The sequence below is a fragment of the Terrapene carolina genome, unplaced genomic scaffold (genome assembly GCF_002925995.2).
Source record: "Terrapene carolina triunguis isolate 2854851 unplaced genomic scaffold, T_m_triunguis-2.0 Scaffold93, whole genome shotgun sequence".
NCBI classification, from domain to species: Eukaryota; Metazoa; Chordata; order Testudines; family Emydidae; genus Terrapene; species Terrapene triunguis.
Window position 1 is genome coordinate 23,950,814 of NW_020664444.1, and position 17,830 is coordinate 23,968,643.

The window sequence follows — 17,830 nt, forward strand, 5'->3', positions numbered from 1 at the left end:
CTCCTCCTCAGGGTAACTGGAACGGGGCAGGCTCGGCCAGTCCTCCTTGGGGTAACGGGCAAGGGGTAGGCTTGGCTGGCCTGGTGAGTCCTCAGGACAGTCGCGGCCTGCTGCTGTCTCCCAAGCGGGAGCTCGGCCACAGACGTCTGCTCTCTCTGGCGGCTTGTTCTCCACTGAACTCTGCAGGCGGGCTTTTATATTTCCGGGTTGGCACCGTGACCTCTGAGGGGCGGGCGCCGGACCCAGTGCCTCCGCCCACGTTGGTGTTAGGGGAGGTTCGGCCCTCAGCGGGGCTGTGGGGTATCCCACCGCCTCGCTACAGTGCTGTACTAAGTGATGTAAGAGGCTTACTGACAGCTGAAGCGGTACTTGTTGGACTCACAGAGTCCTCACATATGAGTTGTCTGTTGTGCTTGGAGGCCAGCATGGTTAACTGTGAATGGAAGCTGAAATAGCTGGGGTGGAGAATGGAGAAAGGAGGAGATAGCTACAGAGCAGCTGAGAGTGGAGAATACACAATGTCCTATGACTAAACCATATGTCTTGAACCAGAGATAAGCGAAGAACAACTCAGATGGACTCTTTCCTGTAGTGCACGGTCTGATTAGTAGAAACAATATCCTCTTGTTCCTATAATTGATCACAGTGATGAGCAGATTGAACTAAATCAAAGTCCTGGAACTGAACTACACAGCTTTCTCCTCTCCCTGTAAGGAATTGGCAACAAAGCCTTGTTGCAGTGCTCCTTATTGTAGGACCAGATTTCTATTGCGATGTTTTGTGCTTCCGAAACCAATCTTTTGCAGCCCAGGTCTATCCCAATGGCAAATTTGTCATACTACAAATACCTCTGCAATAGATTGGCTCTGGGCTCACCTTCATGGGCTTTTGATTGTAAACCCATGTGCTTTTAGCCACATGGAGTGTGTTCTCCTGGCAAGGAAGTAAATCCTGTCACAATTCAGCAGAAATGAAGCTGAAACTACTGTCAGGGTCTAATCTCTGCTGGCCTCAAATGTGGAAAGAGGAGTGAAAAATGTACCTGCTGGTCTTCTTGTTTTCCCCTTTGTCGTCTTAAGAGGAGACAGTCTCTGACAGTGCCCTTTGATAGACTAGCAACATCCCGCATGCTCTGCTCTCCTTTTCTGTTGAGGGAGGAATAGAGGAACCCAGCAACCCTTCACTGGGGATGAGGGAGAGGCATTGGTGGAGGAAGACCTGGTAGCTGCGGCAGCACGCTATAAATTTGTGTTTGTGAGTCTTGATTAGAATCCCCTCTTAGCAGGTCTTACAGCAGAGCGCTTCCATTGCCTTTCATATTGCTGAGAATGCAGCATCTCATTCACTCATTGACTAGAATTATATGCGTGAAATCATTCTGTCATTTTTTCTTTCCTACAATTGCTCCTTTTCTTATATTAAAAAGGGAGATTTTTAAACCAACATCTAAAGAAATTGCCAGAAAAATCATATACCCACCCTCTGAAATTAGCCCTCAGTACTTCTCTGATATTTATGCTTAAACTTATAAAATACACTCAATTTTGCAACTTGATATTTTATCCTACAATACCAAACCATTATTCATCCACCAATTCTGATTAGTATTTTGCTTTGCATAATATCTTTATGGATTTGCTATCTTCACTGTGCAGTTTATTATGTAGAGCCTTTCTCCTGGTTAGATGTTTAACTCAGATAATTCTTGGAGCATATTTTCTATCAATTTAAATTCTAATAGTGCGCATTAGAGTGCCGGAATTGGTCTGTGCAAAGAGAGAAACTGTTATAGCGCCTTAGTGATTTGTTTTCTTCTTAAAAGGCCCTTTGGCAAATGTATGCTAATTAAGAGCAACAAACCTATAACAAATATACTGGTAATACATGTCCCTTTCCCCATGTTTTAGATTGATAGCTAAAATGCCTATTTTCATCAGAATATATTATATGTTTGCATACAAACTGCACTCTATAAAATGTTACATTTCCCATTGCATTGATATAGATCTAGTTAAGCTACACTTTAAACCAGCAGAACATGTTTCTTGACCCAATATATTTCCAGAGGTCCTTGATGGAAGACTACTACCGCCCACTTCCCAATGTATAGTCGTCTCCCTCAAGCACTGCATTCCTACTGCTACACTATTGAAAAGCTTTGAAGTTAATTCATTCATAGCTGAGGGAGATCATCCCCTGCTTTTGAGGTTCTACATCCAAATGTATACATATCAAATGTAGTTCAGCTTTTAGAGAATATAAATTAAAATAATATTGCATCAGAACATACAGGGTCAGTGTAGTGTACCTTTGTCAGTGATACCAATATACATCAATCGAATTGGGGGTTTTTTGGTCTTTTTAAAAGACTAACCCAATTCAGCTCAATAGTAGATTTTCAGACTTGATTGGAGGGTGAAGTTTCAAACTCCCTTTAAATCAGTGGGTATAGTTAAAATCAGGCATAATCAGGTGTTGAGAATTGTACACAAAATCAAATCTGTGCATTATTGCATTGAATTGCAAACCATTATATGCAATTGCATACAAATTGCCCAGCTTTGGCAAAATATTTCCCTGTATAATAAATGCTCAATTATTTAATTATCTATTACCCAAGATGTGTTTGTTCAATGTTTGTAAAGTACTGAAGTCCCTCACATGAAACCTTTTAAGGGCAAAGGGTTGTTAATAATAATAATAATTAATAAATAAAAATGTGATTAGAATGACAGTTCAACACACTGAGTTTCCCCCAATAAAAGTTTAAAATTAGTCAAAAATATGGCTTCAATATGAACAGTTTTTTCTCACTGAGATGATTATCTCAAAACAGTTACAAGATCGTATTTAAACCCAAATTAAAGTACATTATTCATCGCTATAGTAAACAAACAGTGGTCTCTGAGTAAAGATACTTTTAAAAATGGTCATATTTTGAGATAGGTTTTTCAAAAAACAAACGTCCCTAGCATCATACCTTGAAACTTATAAAATACACTCAAATTTGCAACTCGATATTTTATCCTACAATACTAAACCATTATTCATCCACCAATTCTGATTAGTGTTTTGCATTGCATAATATCTTCATGGATTTGCTACCTTCACTGTGCAGTTTATTATGTATCTTTTGCATATTTCAGTTAAAGAGGAATGCATCCAAGCTGGGGATCACTACCAGGGCCGGCTCCAGGGTTTTGGCCGCCCCAAGCAGCCAAACAAACAAAAAGTCGCAATCGCGATCTGCGGCGGCAATTCAGCGGGAGGTCCTTCGCTCGAAGCAGGAGTGAGGGACCATCAGCCGAATTGCCGCCAAACAGCTGGACGTGCCACCTCTCTCCGAAGTGGCCGCCCCAAGCACTTGCTTGGTAAGCTGGTGCCTGGAGCTGGCCCTGATCACTACTGTGTAGAGGATAAGATCCAATACATCTGGGATCGGCAACCTTTGGCCCGCGGCCTGCCAGTGTAAGCACCCTGGCGGGCTGGGCTGGTTTGTTTACTTGCCGCGTCCACAGGTTAGGCCGATCGTGGTTCCCACTGGCTGCGGTTTGCCGTCCCAGGCCAATGGGGGCTGTGGGAAGTGGCGCGGGCCGAGGGAATGTGCTGGCCGCCGCTTCCCGCAGCCCCCATTGGCCTGTGACGGCGAACCGTGGACAGTGGGAGCCGCGATCGGCCGAACCTGCGGACGTGGCAAGTAAACAAACCGGCCCGACCCACCAGGGGGCTTACCCTGGCGGGCCGCATGCCAAAGGTTGCCGATCCCTGGTCTTGGTTATAAACAGAGGTGGGTGTAACCTACAAAGTATAAAGATTTGGATATTATTTTAAAATATAGGGATGTGTGGTCTAGTGGTATGAGCACAATAATGGGAGCCAGGAACTCCCCAATTATAAGACATCTCTGATGCTAACTAGTCCCGGTGTTGACTTTGGTAAATCACTTAAGGCCCTGATCTGGGAAAGCACGCACATACTTAACTTTAAGCATGTAACTAAGTTCTTTGCTGATGTAGGAGCCTTAACTTCTCTGCCTCGGTCCCTCGGTCTGTAAAATGAGAATATTTATCTACTGCACAAGGATGTGGTGAAGAAGAAATGTTTAAAGATTTAAAATAGTATTTAAAATTCTCATTAGTACTATCATTCAGATTCTTGTTAACAATACTATAATTCAACTTAATATACAAAAATGCAAACCAGAAAACTTCCAAAGTTAATTTTAATATTAAATCCTTCCTATTTTTTAATTAAACACTTTAATTCTATAAAAGCTAAACAATATGCATGCCAAATGAAAATAAAAAAATTAGAAGAAAATGTGAATTTGAAATTCAGAGCTGTGGCTGATTTACATAAATTGTGTGTTTACATTAAAAACGTATACTGTTCAGCCATCATACTGCTCAGAAGTCTAAATATCATGTGAAGATGGGAGCTGTTCACTCATGTGTCTAGCATCTTTGACAGAGCAAATCCAGTGTCTGTGCTAACCAGTTCTTAATTAGAACTAGCAATATCCAGCCCAAACATTGCTCAAGAAGGGCGATCTGCAGGCATTTTCTAATTAACATTACACATCATCTATCATTCTCAAGTCATCAGCAAGATTTTCTGAGCATTTTTCTACCACTTCCTCTCATCATTGTCCCCTCCTGCTTCAATACAGTATAGACTGACAGTGGCTTGTTGCTGTTTGCCATGCTGGTCAGTGGAGAGCTTTCCAATAGACATGGACTAATTCCCCGATACCACAGAGCCCAGCTGAAGTCAATGGGACCTTTTGTGGCTATAGCAATCCATCTGGATGGGTCACAATGTATGACTGAGACCTAGGAGTGTGTCTTACTTGGGTCCACTGATGAACAATGCTGACATACAATGTCATCGCTAACTTTCAGGTTAGTTAGTTAATAAGTTACTAGGCTGACACTGTTAGAGTAAATCCTCTACCTGAATGTGGCAGTTGTTATAGATAGTGGGCCTAATTTTGAGGGGAGCTCAGCACCCCTCAGGTTGCACTGTCTTGATCTGCAGTTGTAAATGATCAGCACTTCTTAAAAATCAGGCCCCCCCTTTTTTTACTCTCCTCCTCAGAACAGTAAGATGGCAATAACCATAATTGAAACATAGAACACTAAACTATGAAACATTTTCTTTAATCCTCATCTTTATATGAACAAATAAGCTCAGATTCCAGCTGGCAGCTTGTAATTATATTTCCACATATGACAGAGATTCAGCAGAATAATAGGAAGAAGCAGTGGCTTGCCAAACAAGAAATCTTTTACAATTATACATCAGTTGTCTCTTCACGTAACTATGTCTACAGGTGCACTGCCATATTCATGAGTAGGTAAATGCAACAGAATCCCGGCCATGTCCTCTTTCTATTTTTCTTACTGCTGTGAATAGACAGGTGGGAGGTAGACGGCGGGTTGCCAACTTTCTACTTGCACAAAACCGAACACCCTTGCCCCACCCCTTCTCTGAGGCCCCGCCCTGGCTCACTCCATTCCCCCTCCCTCTGTCACTCACTCTCCTCACCCTCACTCACTTGCTCATTTTCACAGGGCTAGCTCAGTGGGTTGGGTGCAGGAGGGGATGAGGGCTCTGGCTGCGGGTGCGGGCTCTGGGGTGGGGCCAGGGATGAGGGTTTCAGAGTGTGGGAGGGGGCTCCGGGCTGGGGCAGGGAGTTGGGGTGCGGGAACGGATGAGGGCTCTGGCTGGGGGTGCAGGCTCTGGTGTGGGGGTGGGGATGAGGGGTTTGGGTGCTTTGGGCTGGGACCAACTGGTTCAGAGGGTGGGGAGGGGGATCAGGGCTGGGGCAGAAGGTTGGGGCGCAGTGGGGGTGAGGGCTCCAGCTGGGAGTGCAAGCACTAGGGTGGAGCTGGGTATGAGGGGCTTGGTGTGCAGGAGGATGCTCCGGGCTGGGATTGAGGGGTTCAGAGTGCTGGAGGGGAATTGGGGGGCAGGCTCCGGGCTGCAATTTCCTCAGGCAGCTCCCGGAAGCAGCAGCATGTCCCCACTCCGGCTCCTACGCGGAGGCACAACGAGGCAGCTCCGCGCGCTGCTGCATCCACAGGCTCCACCCCCACAACTCCCATTGACTGCAGAGCTACAGAGCTGGTGCTTGGGGCAGAGGCAGAGCGCGGAGCCCCTAGCTGCCCTTACACCTATAAGCCAGAGGGGGGACATGCCACTGCTTACGGGAGCCACATGGAGCCAACGCAGGCAAACCCTGCTGCGCCGCTGACCGGACTTTTAACGGCCCGGTCGGCAGTGCTGACTGGAGCTGCCAGGCTCCCTTTTCGACCGGGCGTTCCGGTCGAAAACCGGGCACCTGGCAACCCTAGGTAGATGCTGCTACTCTGTGCAGTGTGAAATTCTGATTATTTTTATTGCAATGTTTGCCACTTCATTTGACTGAAGTTTTAATCCTTTTGGAACTCTCCCAGCACCAGCTGGTGGAGTTCATAAAATGGTTTCACTCTGGGCAAAAATGTACATGATGTCTGTGTGCTAACACACCCAAGCACAGACACTGCTGCAAATGGGATTACATGCTGTTACTCGGCAGACAATCCCTTTTTGAAATGCAGCTCTATCATACAGATATACAGGATTATTTTCATGCACGTGAAATTATTTTTCTCCTAATGGCCTAAATTCATTAAAGGAATCACATGGGGATAGGTTGTATTTTTGTCAAATTTCAGGCCGAAACTTTTAAAGTAGGATACAGAAGTCAGGCTCCGAAATCCCCTTGATTTAGAATTGGGCACCTATTAGGCTCCTTTGAAAATTTTAGCCTTAGTGTATAAGAGGCAGCCATTCTCATACTTCCTTTTAAAATTCAGCATTATTGATTTGAGTCCCTGTGCATCCCAGGAAGGCAGAAGCACAAGCTGAATAGAAACTAGTCCGGGAAGAGCATGTGCTTAAGTGCTGCCCTGAATGGGAATGGATTTAAGCATGTGCTTTGCCTTACTTTATAAACTCTTTGGTGGTGACGACGGTCTTTTATATCTTTGTTTGTACAACACTTAGCACAGTGGATCCCTGCTGGAGCCATTGGACACTACTACAATAAAATTTAATAGTATGTGGGATGGGTCTCTACAAAATTAAATGTAAGTAATTTATGGCTTGAAAAACAGGAGAAATAAATGTTTCTAAGAGCAGTATTAACTTCTACTGCACACTCTGATCCCCATCCGTAAGGTCACAGAATGACCCATGGCAGCACAGCTGAGCCAATGATTCTGCTCATGTTGGGAATGGGTCCCTTGAATTTTCTGAAGATCCTCTTCCTGCAGGATTTTCAGGCCAGGTGCCTGATTCTCCACTCGAGTCAATTGAGAAAAGCTTCACTTAAGTTACTGGAGAGAAAATGGTGTAAAGCCAGGATGACAACAGGCCAGTTCTCCAAAAGGTGCATCCCAGTAGTTTTGGGGGGATTGAATGTTGTGGGTTTTGTGTTGGACATCTGCAGTGTCTGTAGCTGGGGAAATTGAATGTAAGACTGAATGTGCGTAATTCATTCAACACTGATACTTCACTAGCTATCAGATTGTGATCTCTATCCCTCAAATGGTCAGTTTTCAATTCAAATTGAAATTCAATGCTCTTTGCTCCTTGAACTATTAATTTAATTTTTAAAGATGACAAAACAACAATAGTATTTATTCTTTTAATTTCTAAAAATGTAGAAGCATCACCAAACCCTACTTTGCTTTCATGAGTCTGGCCTAACAGATTGTACTGTTAATTCCAACCTGTTTTTTAGAGAAACAAATGTTTGTCAGATTCATGATTATGTTATTAAATGGTTTTCGCTAAATTAGTCAGGAATTGGGAAAAATTCCTAGGATGCATGTTAAGTGGCTTGATAGCTTATTTGTATTTTTCATTATCATAGGGCTCAGGTAAACTGTGCAATTATATTTGAAGATACAAAGCAGTTATAAACATTCTGAAGAGGGAATGCTATAAAAAGAGTTCACAATGTATTGAAGTAATATGTAGAAATACTTGATGTTTGGATAGCAGAAAGAGCCAAGATTGGTTGAGCAGAGATAGATATTGAGCCTGATTTTAATCTCTATTACTCTATTTTAAATCACGACTTAACCCCACTGAAGTCACTTAAGTGTAAAGTTTATGCAAGATTGATCAGGATTGGGGCTATTACCTTAGGAATGTGTGTAATTTTAAAAAACGTAACGAGGACAAATTTTTAAAACAAAATTTAAATTTAAAATTTGGCTTGAGTTTTCAAAATAGGCCAGAAATGATAGAATACATTATTTATTGTAAAGTTAGAGGCTTTGCTTGCTTGTTAAGCTTTTAAGGCTATTGCACTTCTAAGTAAAACAAGTTAGAATGCATTATTTGTAATGAGAAGTAAAACATTGGAATTTGTTCTTGCCAAATATGACAAAATGACCTGGCCATTTTTACAGGTCACAGAAAATAGTGAGATGGTTAGTGCTTTACTTCAGTCAGCTCTAACAATGATTTAATAAATGACTCTGCACTTTTGAGAACAGTAAGAGTATGAGAACATAAGAACAGCCATGATGGGTCAGACCAATGGTCCATCTAGCCCCGTATCCTGTCTCTGACAGTGCCCAGTGCCAATGCTTCAGGGGGAATGAACAGAACAGAACAATTTCAAGTGATCCATCCCCTGTCATCCAATCCCAGCTTCTGGCAATCAGAGGCCAGAGCATGGGGTTGCGTCCCTGACCATTTTGGCCAGTGATGGAGCTATCCTCCATGAATTTATCTAATTCTTTTTTTAGCCCAATTAAACTTTTGGCATTCACAGCATTTCCTGGCAATGAGTTTCACAGGTTGACTGTGTGTTGTGCGAAAAGTATTTTCTTTTGTTTGTTTTAAATCTGCTGCCTATTAATTTCATCAGGTGACCCTCCAGCTTTTGTGTCACGTGAAGAGGTAAATAACTCTTTCCTATTCGCGTTCTCCATTCCATTCATGATTTTATAGACCTTTGTTATTCCCCCTTAGTAATCTCTTTTCTAAGATGAACAATATGTCCTCTTAATCTCCCCTCATATGGAAGCTGTTCCATACTCCTAATATTTTTTGTTGTGCTTCTCTGTACCTTTTCCAATTATAGTATATCTTTTTTGAGATGAGGTGACCAGAACTGTATGCAGTATTCAAGGTGTGGGCATACCATGGATATATTTAATGGCATTATATTTTCTGTCTTATTATTTATCTCTTTCCTAATGGTTCCTAACATTTTGTTAGCTTTTATGACTGCCACTGTACATTGAGTAGATGTTTTCAGAGAACTTTCCACAATGCTTTCCAGATCCTTCTTGAGTGGGAACAGCTAATTTAGACCCCATCATTTTATCTGTATAGTTGGGATTATGTTTTCCAACGGGCATTACTTTGCACTTATCAACATTGAATTTCATCTTTCATTTTGTTGGCCAGTTTAGTGAGATCCCTTTGTAACTTTTTGCAGTCAACTTTGGACTTAACTACCTTGAGTAATTCTTTATTGTCTGTAAATTTTGCCACCGCACTGTCACCCCTTTTTCCATATCATTTATGAATATGTTGAATAGCACAGGTCAAGTACAGATCGTTGAGGGACCCTGCTATTTACTTCTCTCCACTGTGAAAACTGACCAGGTACTTATCTGTGATCGCTTTTATCCCATGACTGCTTATTTTGCTTAAGAGCCTTTGATGTTGGACCTTGTCAAAAGCTTTCTGACAGTCCAAGTACATAATATCAACTGGATCACCCTTGTCCACATGTTTGTTGACTTCCTCAAAGAATTCTAATAGATTGGAGAGGCATGATTTCCATTTACAAAAACCATGTTGACTATTCCCCAACATATTATTTTCATCTATGTGTCTGATAATTCTGTTCTTTACTACAGTTTCAACCATTTTGCCTGGTTCTGAAGTTAGATTTACTGGTTGGTAATTGTCAGGATTAGCTCTGTAGCCTTTTTAAAAATAAGCATTATGTTAGCAGTCATCTGGTACAGAAGCTAACTTCAGCGATAGGTTACGTTCCAGGGCTAGTAGTGCTGCAATTTCATTTCTGAGTTCCTTCAGAACTCTTGGTTGAATACCATCTGGTCCTGGTGACTTATTACTGTTTGACGTATCAATTTGGACACCTTAATCTTGGACAGTTCCTCAGATTGTCACCTAAAAAGAATGGCTCAGGTGTGGGGATCTCCCTCACATTGCCTGCAATGAAGACCGATGCGAAGAATTCATTTAGCTTCTCTGCAACGGCCTTATCTTCCTTGAATGCTCCTTTAGCACCTCAATTGTCCAGGGGCCCCACTGCCTATTTGGCAGGCTTCCCGCTTCTGATGAATTTTAAAAAAATGCTGTTAGTTTTTGTGTCCTTAGCTAGTTGCTCTTTGATTTTTGGGGGGGGGGGGGGGCTACACTATTATACTTTTATACTTTACTTGCCAGAATTTATGCTCCTTTCTATTTTCCTCACTAGGATTTGACTTCCAATTTTTCGAGGATGCCTTCTTGCTTCTAACCTCCTCTTTACTCTCTTTAACCATGACGGCATTTCTAAGTCCTCTTACAGGTTTTTTGGGGCGGGGGGGGGGAGGAAACAATACATTTAGTTTTAGCCTCTATTATGGTGTTTTTAAATAGTCTGCATGCACCTTGCAAGCATTTCATCCTTGTGACTGTTCCTTTTAACTAGCATCCTCATTTTTGTGTAGTTTCCCTTTTAGAAGTTAAATGCTACTGTGGTGGGCTTCTTAGGCATTTTTTCCCCTGCAAGGATGTTAAATTTAATTATATTATGTTTGTTACTGAGTGGCTCATTTATATTCACCTATTATACAAGAATAACATTCTGATGAATTGATAATCAGTCCACACTTGTAATACCCAGAGAATGCCACTGCAAAGATTTCCAGATTGAAACCTGTCTGCTGGTTGTGAAGTTCCATTAATACAACTCTCTATTGTATTAGTGTTAATTTGTTACCTAGAAGGTGGCATTCTTAATAAAAATGCCAAGCTTTGAGCTGTGTATGTTGCTAAAGAATGCCTAAAGGAGAGAGGTGTTGGTAAATATTGTTTTGTTTCAGAGAGTTATGCCAATAACACTCTATAAAATTGACATACATACATTTGGTTCCTAGATAGGAAACTCTTTGGAGCAGGGACAATTGCATGTGTTTTAGATAGCACAGCTGGGGGCACCCATTGCTGCTGTAGTGCAAATATAAAATGCTATTTTCAAAATGTTAACCATGTTATAGCCAAGGATTAAATAACAACAATCAATGTTGTCACTGAGACTAGCAGACCTTTACCTACATTTTTCCTCTTAAAAATTATATATCCTCAGTTGACTTGACCCTACTGGTCTGATGGAAAATTAAGACTCTCTTTCCAATATAGTTTGTTGAAACTATGTACCAGTCCCCTAAAAGCGACAGCCCCCAGCAAGCAGATGTCAGCAGTGTGTGTCTCTCCATGTTTCAGGTGGGAAAATGGGAGAACAAGACTCTGAGCCTGACGTATTCCGTATGGCCAAGATTTAGTTCTTTCGCAGACAGTGACCCTGATGACAACCACTTGAGTATTGTTACCCTGGAGGAGGCCCCCTTTGTCATCGTTGAGGATATGGATCCTTTGACAGAAACTTGTGTAAAAAACACTGTGCCATGCCGTAAATTTGTCAAAATTAAGTAAGTACAAACTTTTCTTGGGAAATATCTTTGTTTTCAAATACACCTGATCTTTAGCTTCTTCTTTTTCTTCCCGTCAATTCTCTCCTTTATTTCTTTTATATTTTTAAATATATTTCAATTTTCTCTATTTTTCTTTTTTCGTTCCTTCTGCATTTCTTTGTTTTGTCCCACTATTCATGTCTTTGTACAAGTTTTTCCTTTTTGTGATATGGACTGTTACACACTTTAGCTTCTGATTAATGTTATGTAAATCATATTAAATCAATGTCTCGATAATAAATTCACAGCAAATTCTCAATCATGAGGTCTTAGTTGTTGAGTTATATGGAAATAGATTACACTACTGGGGAAAAGGTTATAATTTAACAGAAGCTTTTAAAACTGATTTAAGAATGTCCAGTCATTTTGAAATGTTACTGATTTGATGAATCCTCTGACAGTGGCAGATACTGAAAAGATGTATTTTTTTGTATAATATTCTGTAAAGAAAGCTCTGTGACACAGAATGCCAGTGTGTCGTACTTATCAGTGTGTCATACTTACCAGGCTCTATTCCCACCTCTGCCTCTGATTTTCTTTGCAATATTGGATCTGTCACTGAGGCTGAACCAGTGCCCATAGAAATCAAGTGGGAATAAAAATCTCATTGATTTCAATAGGTGTTGAATCAGGCCCTTAGCCATGCTGTGCCTCTGTCTACACTGCTGCAAAGTGAGTGTAATAATAATGGCATTTACCTGCCTCACTGGGATGTTATGAGGTTCAACAATGTTTGTAGAACTACTTGGAGATACTGGGAGGAATGGTGCTTTATAAGGATCCATCCAGAGCCTCCTGAAATCAAAGAAAGTATTTTGATCGATTTTAGGAGGCTTTGATCAGGCTCTAAACTTCCTGTTGCTGTTATTATATATTCCTACAAAACCCTTAGTGTTACCATGGTGTCACAGGGTCAACTTACAGCTAGGGGTTGAACCTCCTAGCCACTCTGGGGATTAGCTCCTTTCAGGTCTGGAGCCCCCTTCTGTTGCTCCTTGCACACCCAATCTACTGCGCTCTCTCTCTCTCTCTCTCTCTCTCTCTCTCTCTCTCTTTGACTCCAGGTGCTCCTTCTTTGTGACTTGACCCTCCACCCAGGCCACTATATATGTTTCCCCCTTCCAGGGTATCAAAATCTTTCCTTGCTAGCAGTCTCTGGCAGTCTTCCCATTCAGTACCCCACAGTGCCACTTCTGCAGTGGCTGGCAGGGGAAACTGGGCCCACCCTCTACTCCGGGTTCCAGTTCAGGGACCCTCTAATCAAGAAGCTAAGATCTGTTCCCTCCTTGACCTTAACACCTTTTCCCTCAGCTCTTTCTTTACCTCCTGGTTTCCCCAGGTTTTCCAGCTTCACAGCTCCTTCCTCCTAGAGAGTAACTGTAGCTGCAAAAACACCTCCCTTCTCCCAGGTAGTGACTGCAGTCTGCTTCACTGCAGCTCCCTCTGCTATCAGTTTCCTGGCTTTATAAACTCAGCCCAGTTCCTTCCTCCTCAGCTGGGCTCCCTCATTCAGGCAGGGGATTACTTATACCACCACTTTTCAAGGGGCGGCACTCCAGCTCTTTGGGGGCGGCACTTTCAAGGGGCGGCACTCAGGCCTTTTATTTGTTTGTTTGTTTATTTGCTTCGGCAGCGGCACTCCGGCCCCTTTTGTTTATTTTGCTTGGGGCGGCAAAAAACCTGGAACCGGCCCTGCCCTCATCTGTGGCCTGTTTGGTTACCTGGCTTCCTTCTTAGCTTACATTAACCCTTTCAGGGCAAGTGTGGGGTGCCTATCAGACATGGCCTATCAGAACACTCACATTTTTGTAAATTGCTATGGTCATGAAATGTGCATTGAAGTAAAATATAAGAGCAAAATTCTCCTCTTAAATCCACATGGCTGATCTGAGTTTTGCTATTCTGCTTGCTCTTCATGCACAGAACTCTGCTTGATGCTGGTGGGAATTCTGTGTACTTCTAGGGGGCAAAATACAGGGGCCCAGAGCCACCTTTGGAACTGCAAGGAGATTTTTCTACTCACTTTCAGATTAAAATGGATTGTAATGATTTAATATAACTCTCATGTGGGAGAATTACATAACTGAAGGCATAAGTGTGTCTCTCTCTCCTGTTGGAGCTATTGCACTTTTGTCTAAATAATTAAATATTCATTGGGCGAGGGAGAGGGGCTGGCTCCGTGGCCTGATGGTTAAGGCATGTGGTGACATGAACCTGGGTCTCGCACCTCCCAAGTGAGTGCCTTCACAAACAGGTTATTTGCTATTCTGGCTGGTCTCTCTCTCTCTTTCTCTCTCTCTCTCTCACTCACTCCCACCCACCCACCCCTGGACATGAGAAATCTTTCCAATGAAAGTTTCATTGAGACTAATTTCCATGAAAACTTTTGGTTTTGACTAATTGACATTTTCTGAGGAGAAAATTAATTGAAAATTTCCCATCCAGCTCTAGTCAAGACCATACAAACCTCCCTACACAGGAGGACAGTATATTCCAGTGGTAAGGTTAATGGAATGGGAGTTATGAGGCCTATGTTGTATTGCAGGGTCTGCTCTTGAACTTCTGTATAACCTTGGGAAAGCTACTTCAGTTCTATATTTCAGTTTCCCCATCTGATTGGGCTAATAATACTTGCATCCTTTTAAGTAGTGTGACATTTATGTGTGAAAAGGTCTCTATAAGAACTAGGTTTTATTTATTATTATATGTTTGAAATGAGCCTTGTATTAGAGACATGCTTTTGATGTATGTAACACTTATTTATAAGGCTCAGTTCAAACCTGCTGAGTCTTTTAAAAATAAGAATTTTATTGGCAAGACCTGCTAACACCATATAAAATGTCATATGTCACTATTATTTCTAAATTGATCCAAGACAACAATGGTCTTTGTCAATTGCTTCGCAGTATGGCAAAATGTTTATTTAAGCCTCTTTTGCTCATTATCTGACCAATTTAGCCACAATATACAATTCCACCACCACCTCCATTGAAGTCATCCAGTACTGAATTAGCTCAGTATGTTAAGTCTCCTTTTCTTCCGAGTGCTATTTCAAGTACATCAGTAGTTTTAAATTGGATCTAGTGCTACCTTCAACTATGTGGGTAGCCATCCCCCTCTTGTAAAACTAGTTACAGGAATTTGTAGCTGGCTTACAAGATACATGGCAGAAGTGTGATACCAAACAGTCCAATCTATTGCTAATCAAATTGATCTGTGGTATTTATAAGGTACTGTCACCATCCTATGTAAATGCTGAACAAATTTATGAAGAAGCAACATATTGGAAGGCAGAATTTTACCCCACTGTCTATGTCTCACTGTTGTACAGACTCTCCCCGACTTACACAAGCGTTCCGTCCCAGAACGCCTTGCATAACTTGAATTTTACGTAAGTCGGAAACGTATACCCAACCATTACGCAAAAAAAACGAAAACAAAAAACTATTTCTAGCTTACGGAACTTTTTCTGTAAGTGCGGATTTGCATAAGTCGGGTTTGCGTAACCCGGGGGGCATCTGTATTCCACTTGACTTCTGATAAATACAGTAAAACTTGCTGGTATGTAGCCTCTTCTGTTTTTCATAAATGAACTGGTTGGTTCTTTCTCTCATGTTAACAGCAATTCAACTAATGAAGGAACTAACATAAAGAAATGTTGCAAGGGATTCTGCATTGACATCCTGAAGAAGTTATCTAGAACTGTGAAGTTCACATATGACCTATATCTGGTGACCAATGGGAAGCATGGCAAAAAGGTCAATAATGTGTGGAATGGAATGATTGGTGAAGTAAGTTCTGTTAGGTAAAAGAACTCTTAAGTAAAACCTTGGCAAACAAGCGTTTTGAATTCATTTGGAGAAATATGGTATACCATATGTGGGTAACGTTGTTGGTTTCTTCTCTTTCTGGATCAGGTGGTCTATCAGAGAGCAGTTATGGCTGTGGGTTCTCTTACAATTAATGAAGAGCGTTCAGAAGTGGTTGACTTCTCAGTGCCATTTGTTGAGACTGGGATAAGTGTCATGGTGTCAAGGAGCAATGGCACGGTGTCTCCATCTGCATTTCTAGGTATGTTTTTTTTTTTCTCCTTCCAGATCAGTTTAATTGCATTTCCATAGACTTTGAGAGCTTTTGCTATACATCACAAAGAATCTGATTGCATTGTTCCTCATTATTTGCTATATTATATTTCCAAGTTCTAGTGTCTTTTACAAATGGTAGCTCACATCTCACCCAAAATACATATCTTACCAATAGTCGTACAAACTAGATCTTACAAGTATTTAGTGAAAATCTACACTGATTGCACTTAAAAAGTTCCTGTTGTTTAGAACATTCCTACCTTTTTCAGACCTCTTTTAGACCTCTCTTAGATTTAAACATGAGAATCAGCACTATCCCTCCTAATGGAAAGCTCTTTCTTTGTAAGCATGACTACTGTGGGTAAGTTACATCCACCACAGAATTTCTTTTGCTGGTTTTATCTTTGATGAAATTCAAGTTTGTTTCTTCCCTTTCAATAGCCCATGTTCTTCTTTCCAAACAAATTATGCACTTGGTGGTATCATTTAACACCCACTGAATTTTTTTCTAATATATTTTTCCACCAGCCTGTAACTTTTGCTGAGGCTGCTTTTATTATTAGCTGCTCACCTGGGGGGCTCCCCTGCTATCCACATGACTGGGTTGGACCCGTTATAATGTAACTATATGTGATGTGAAGATCCACTTAGTTATTTATTCTATATTTGTTGTTCAATGCTGCTTTTTGCTCTTTTTAGTTTGCTTCTGTTTATTTTTTAATCCTACACCTCATCGCCAGACTGTTTATATTATTTAAGAACATTCTGCTTAAACTATTGTTTATAGCCCAGCTTAGCTGCATTGTCCTGTTCTGCCCTTTGCCTTATTTCTATTTAAACTAGTTTAATTTGAGGTGTAGTGTTGCTGACAGTCTTGGATGTTTTCTGTCTAATATTTATTTCTGATCAGAAACATTCTAAGACGTTTCAGTACCTCTAAGAGAACTTCCCTAATATTGTACCACATCTCCTTTGAGCTGTATTTCAAATTGTATCTTAACTAGGTTCTCCCAAATTAAAACTTATTCAGCCTATTTCTTTTTTTTTTTCTTAAAGCAACATCTAAAATTATCTCTGGGTTCTGAGTACTCCTTTGCCTTTAAAAACACATCCTAATCCCCTTTAATTTTTACGTAGCTCTTATGCCAATTAATATGTGAATAAATAACACAATATTTATTATAAACACAATCTGGGTTTCTTAAAAGGGCTCCCCTTATGTCTGTCTACTTCCAAACTGACCTGGAAGTCTCCAATACCCCTTAAGAAACTCTTGTTCTTTTGCGTACTTGCCACACTATTCCAGCAAAAATATTCTCATTACAGATGGGTATGATCCATTTTATTTAAATAAATAAATCTCAGTCCATCACTCCCTCTCTAAATAATCTCTGAAAACATGTAATTCAGAGTTAGTAAAATTATTGCTATGCTTACTAAGAAGCTAGTCAAAAACTACTACTACTTACCTTAAGAAACCTGTTCCGGAGATTAAAAACATAACTTGCAAAAGGACATCTTTGCATGGTGGAAACATGTAGAGATGCGTGCTCAATGGAAGAAGAGGAAAAAGTAAAATAAAAAGCTCTCTTCACTGTACTACCCTCAAAAGAGTTGAAGGTAATCTTCATATTGTAATAATTATGGATATAAACTGGTTCTCCAGGCAGTAAATCCTTCCCTTTTCTGAGCATGGTAAAAGTTTTCCTTAAAACTTCAAAGTTGTCTGTAAAGTCAGAGATTTACCTTTTTTCCTGCCACTTTGGCTTAGATAAAATAAGTCTGAGAGAGAGAGTTGGATTTGTACTTCAGCTCTGATTTAACTGAATCAGGACCTTAATGGTCATGTTTATATAGGCACATATAACTGAATATATAAAAAAAAATTACAAGATACTTATATAATTGAGAACCAAATAAGCAGTGAATATGTGATAAATCAAACTAAAATTTGCTAATTAATGTGAG

General features: G+C 40.9%; 1 protein-coding gene across 1 annotated transcript in view; it reads left to right on the forward strand.

Moving 5' to 3' along the window:
* Window positions 1-17,830, forward strand: part of GRIN2A (glutamate ionotropic receptor NMDA type subunit 2A) — a 309,606-nt gene that overhangs the window by 219,334 nt on the left and 72,442 nt on the right. Inside the window, exons 5-7 of the mRNA XM_024194032.2 lie at window positions 11,530-11,735; window positions 15,400-15,568; window positions 15,695-15,848. Coding sequence (XP_024049800.1) covers window positions 11,530-11,735; window positions 15,400-15,568; window positions 15,695-15,848 — 529 coding nt within the window. The remainder of the gene's footprint in view (window positions 1-11,529; window positions 11,736-15,399; window positions 15,569-15,694; window positions 15,849-17,830) is intronic.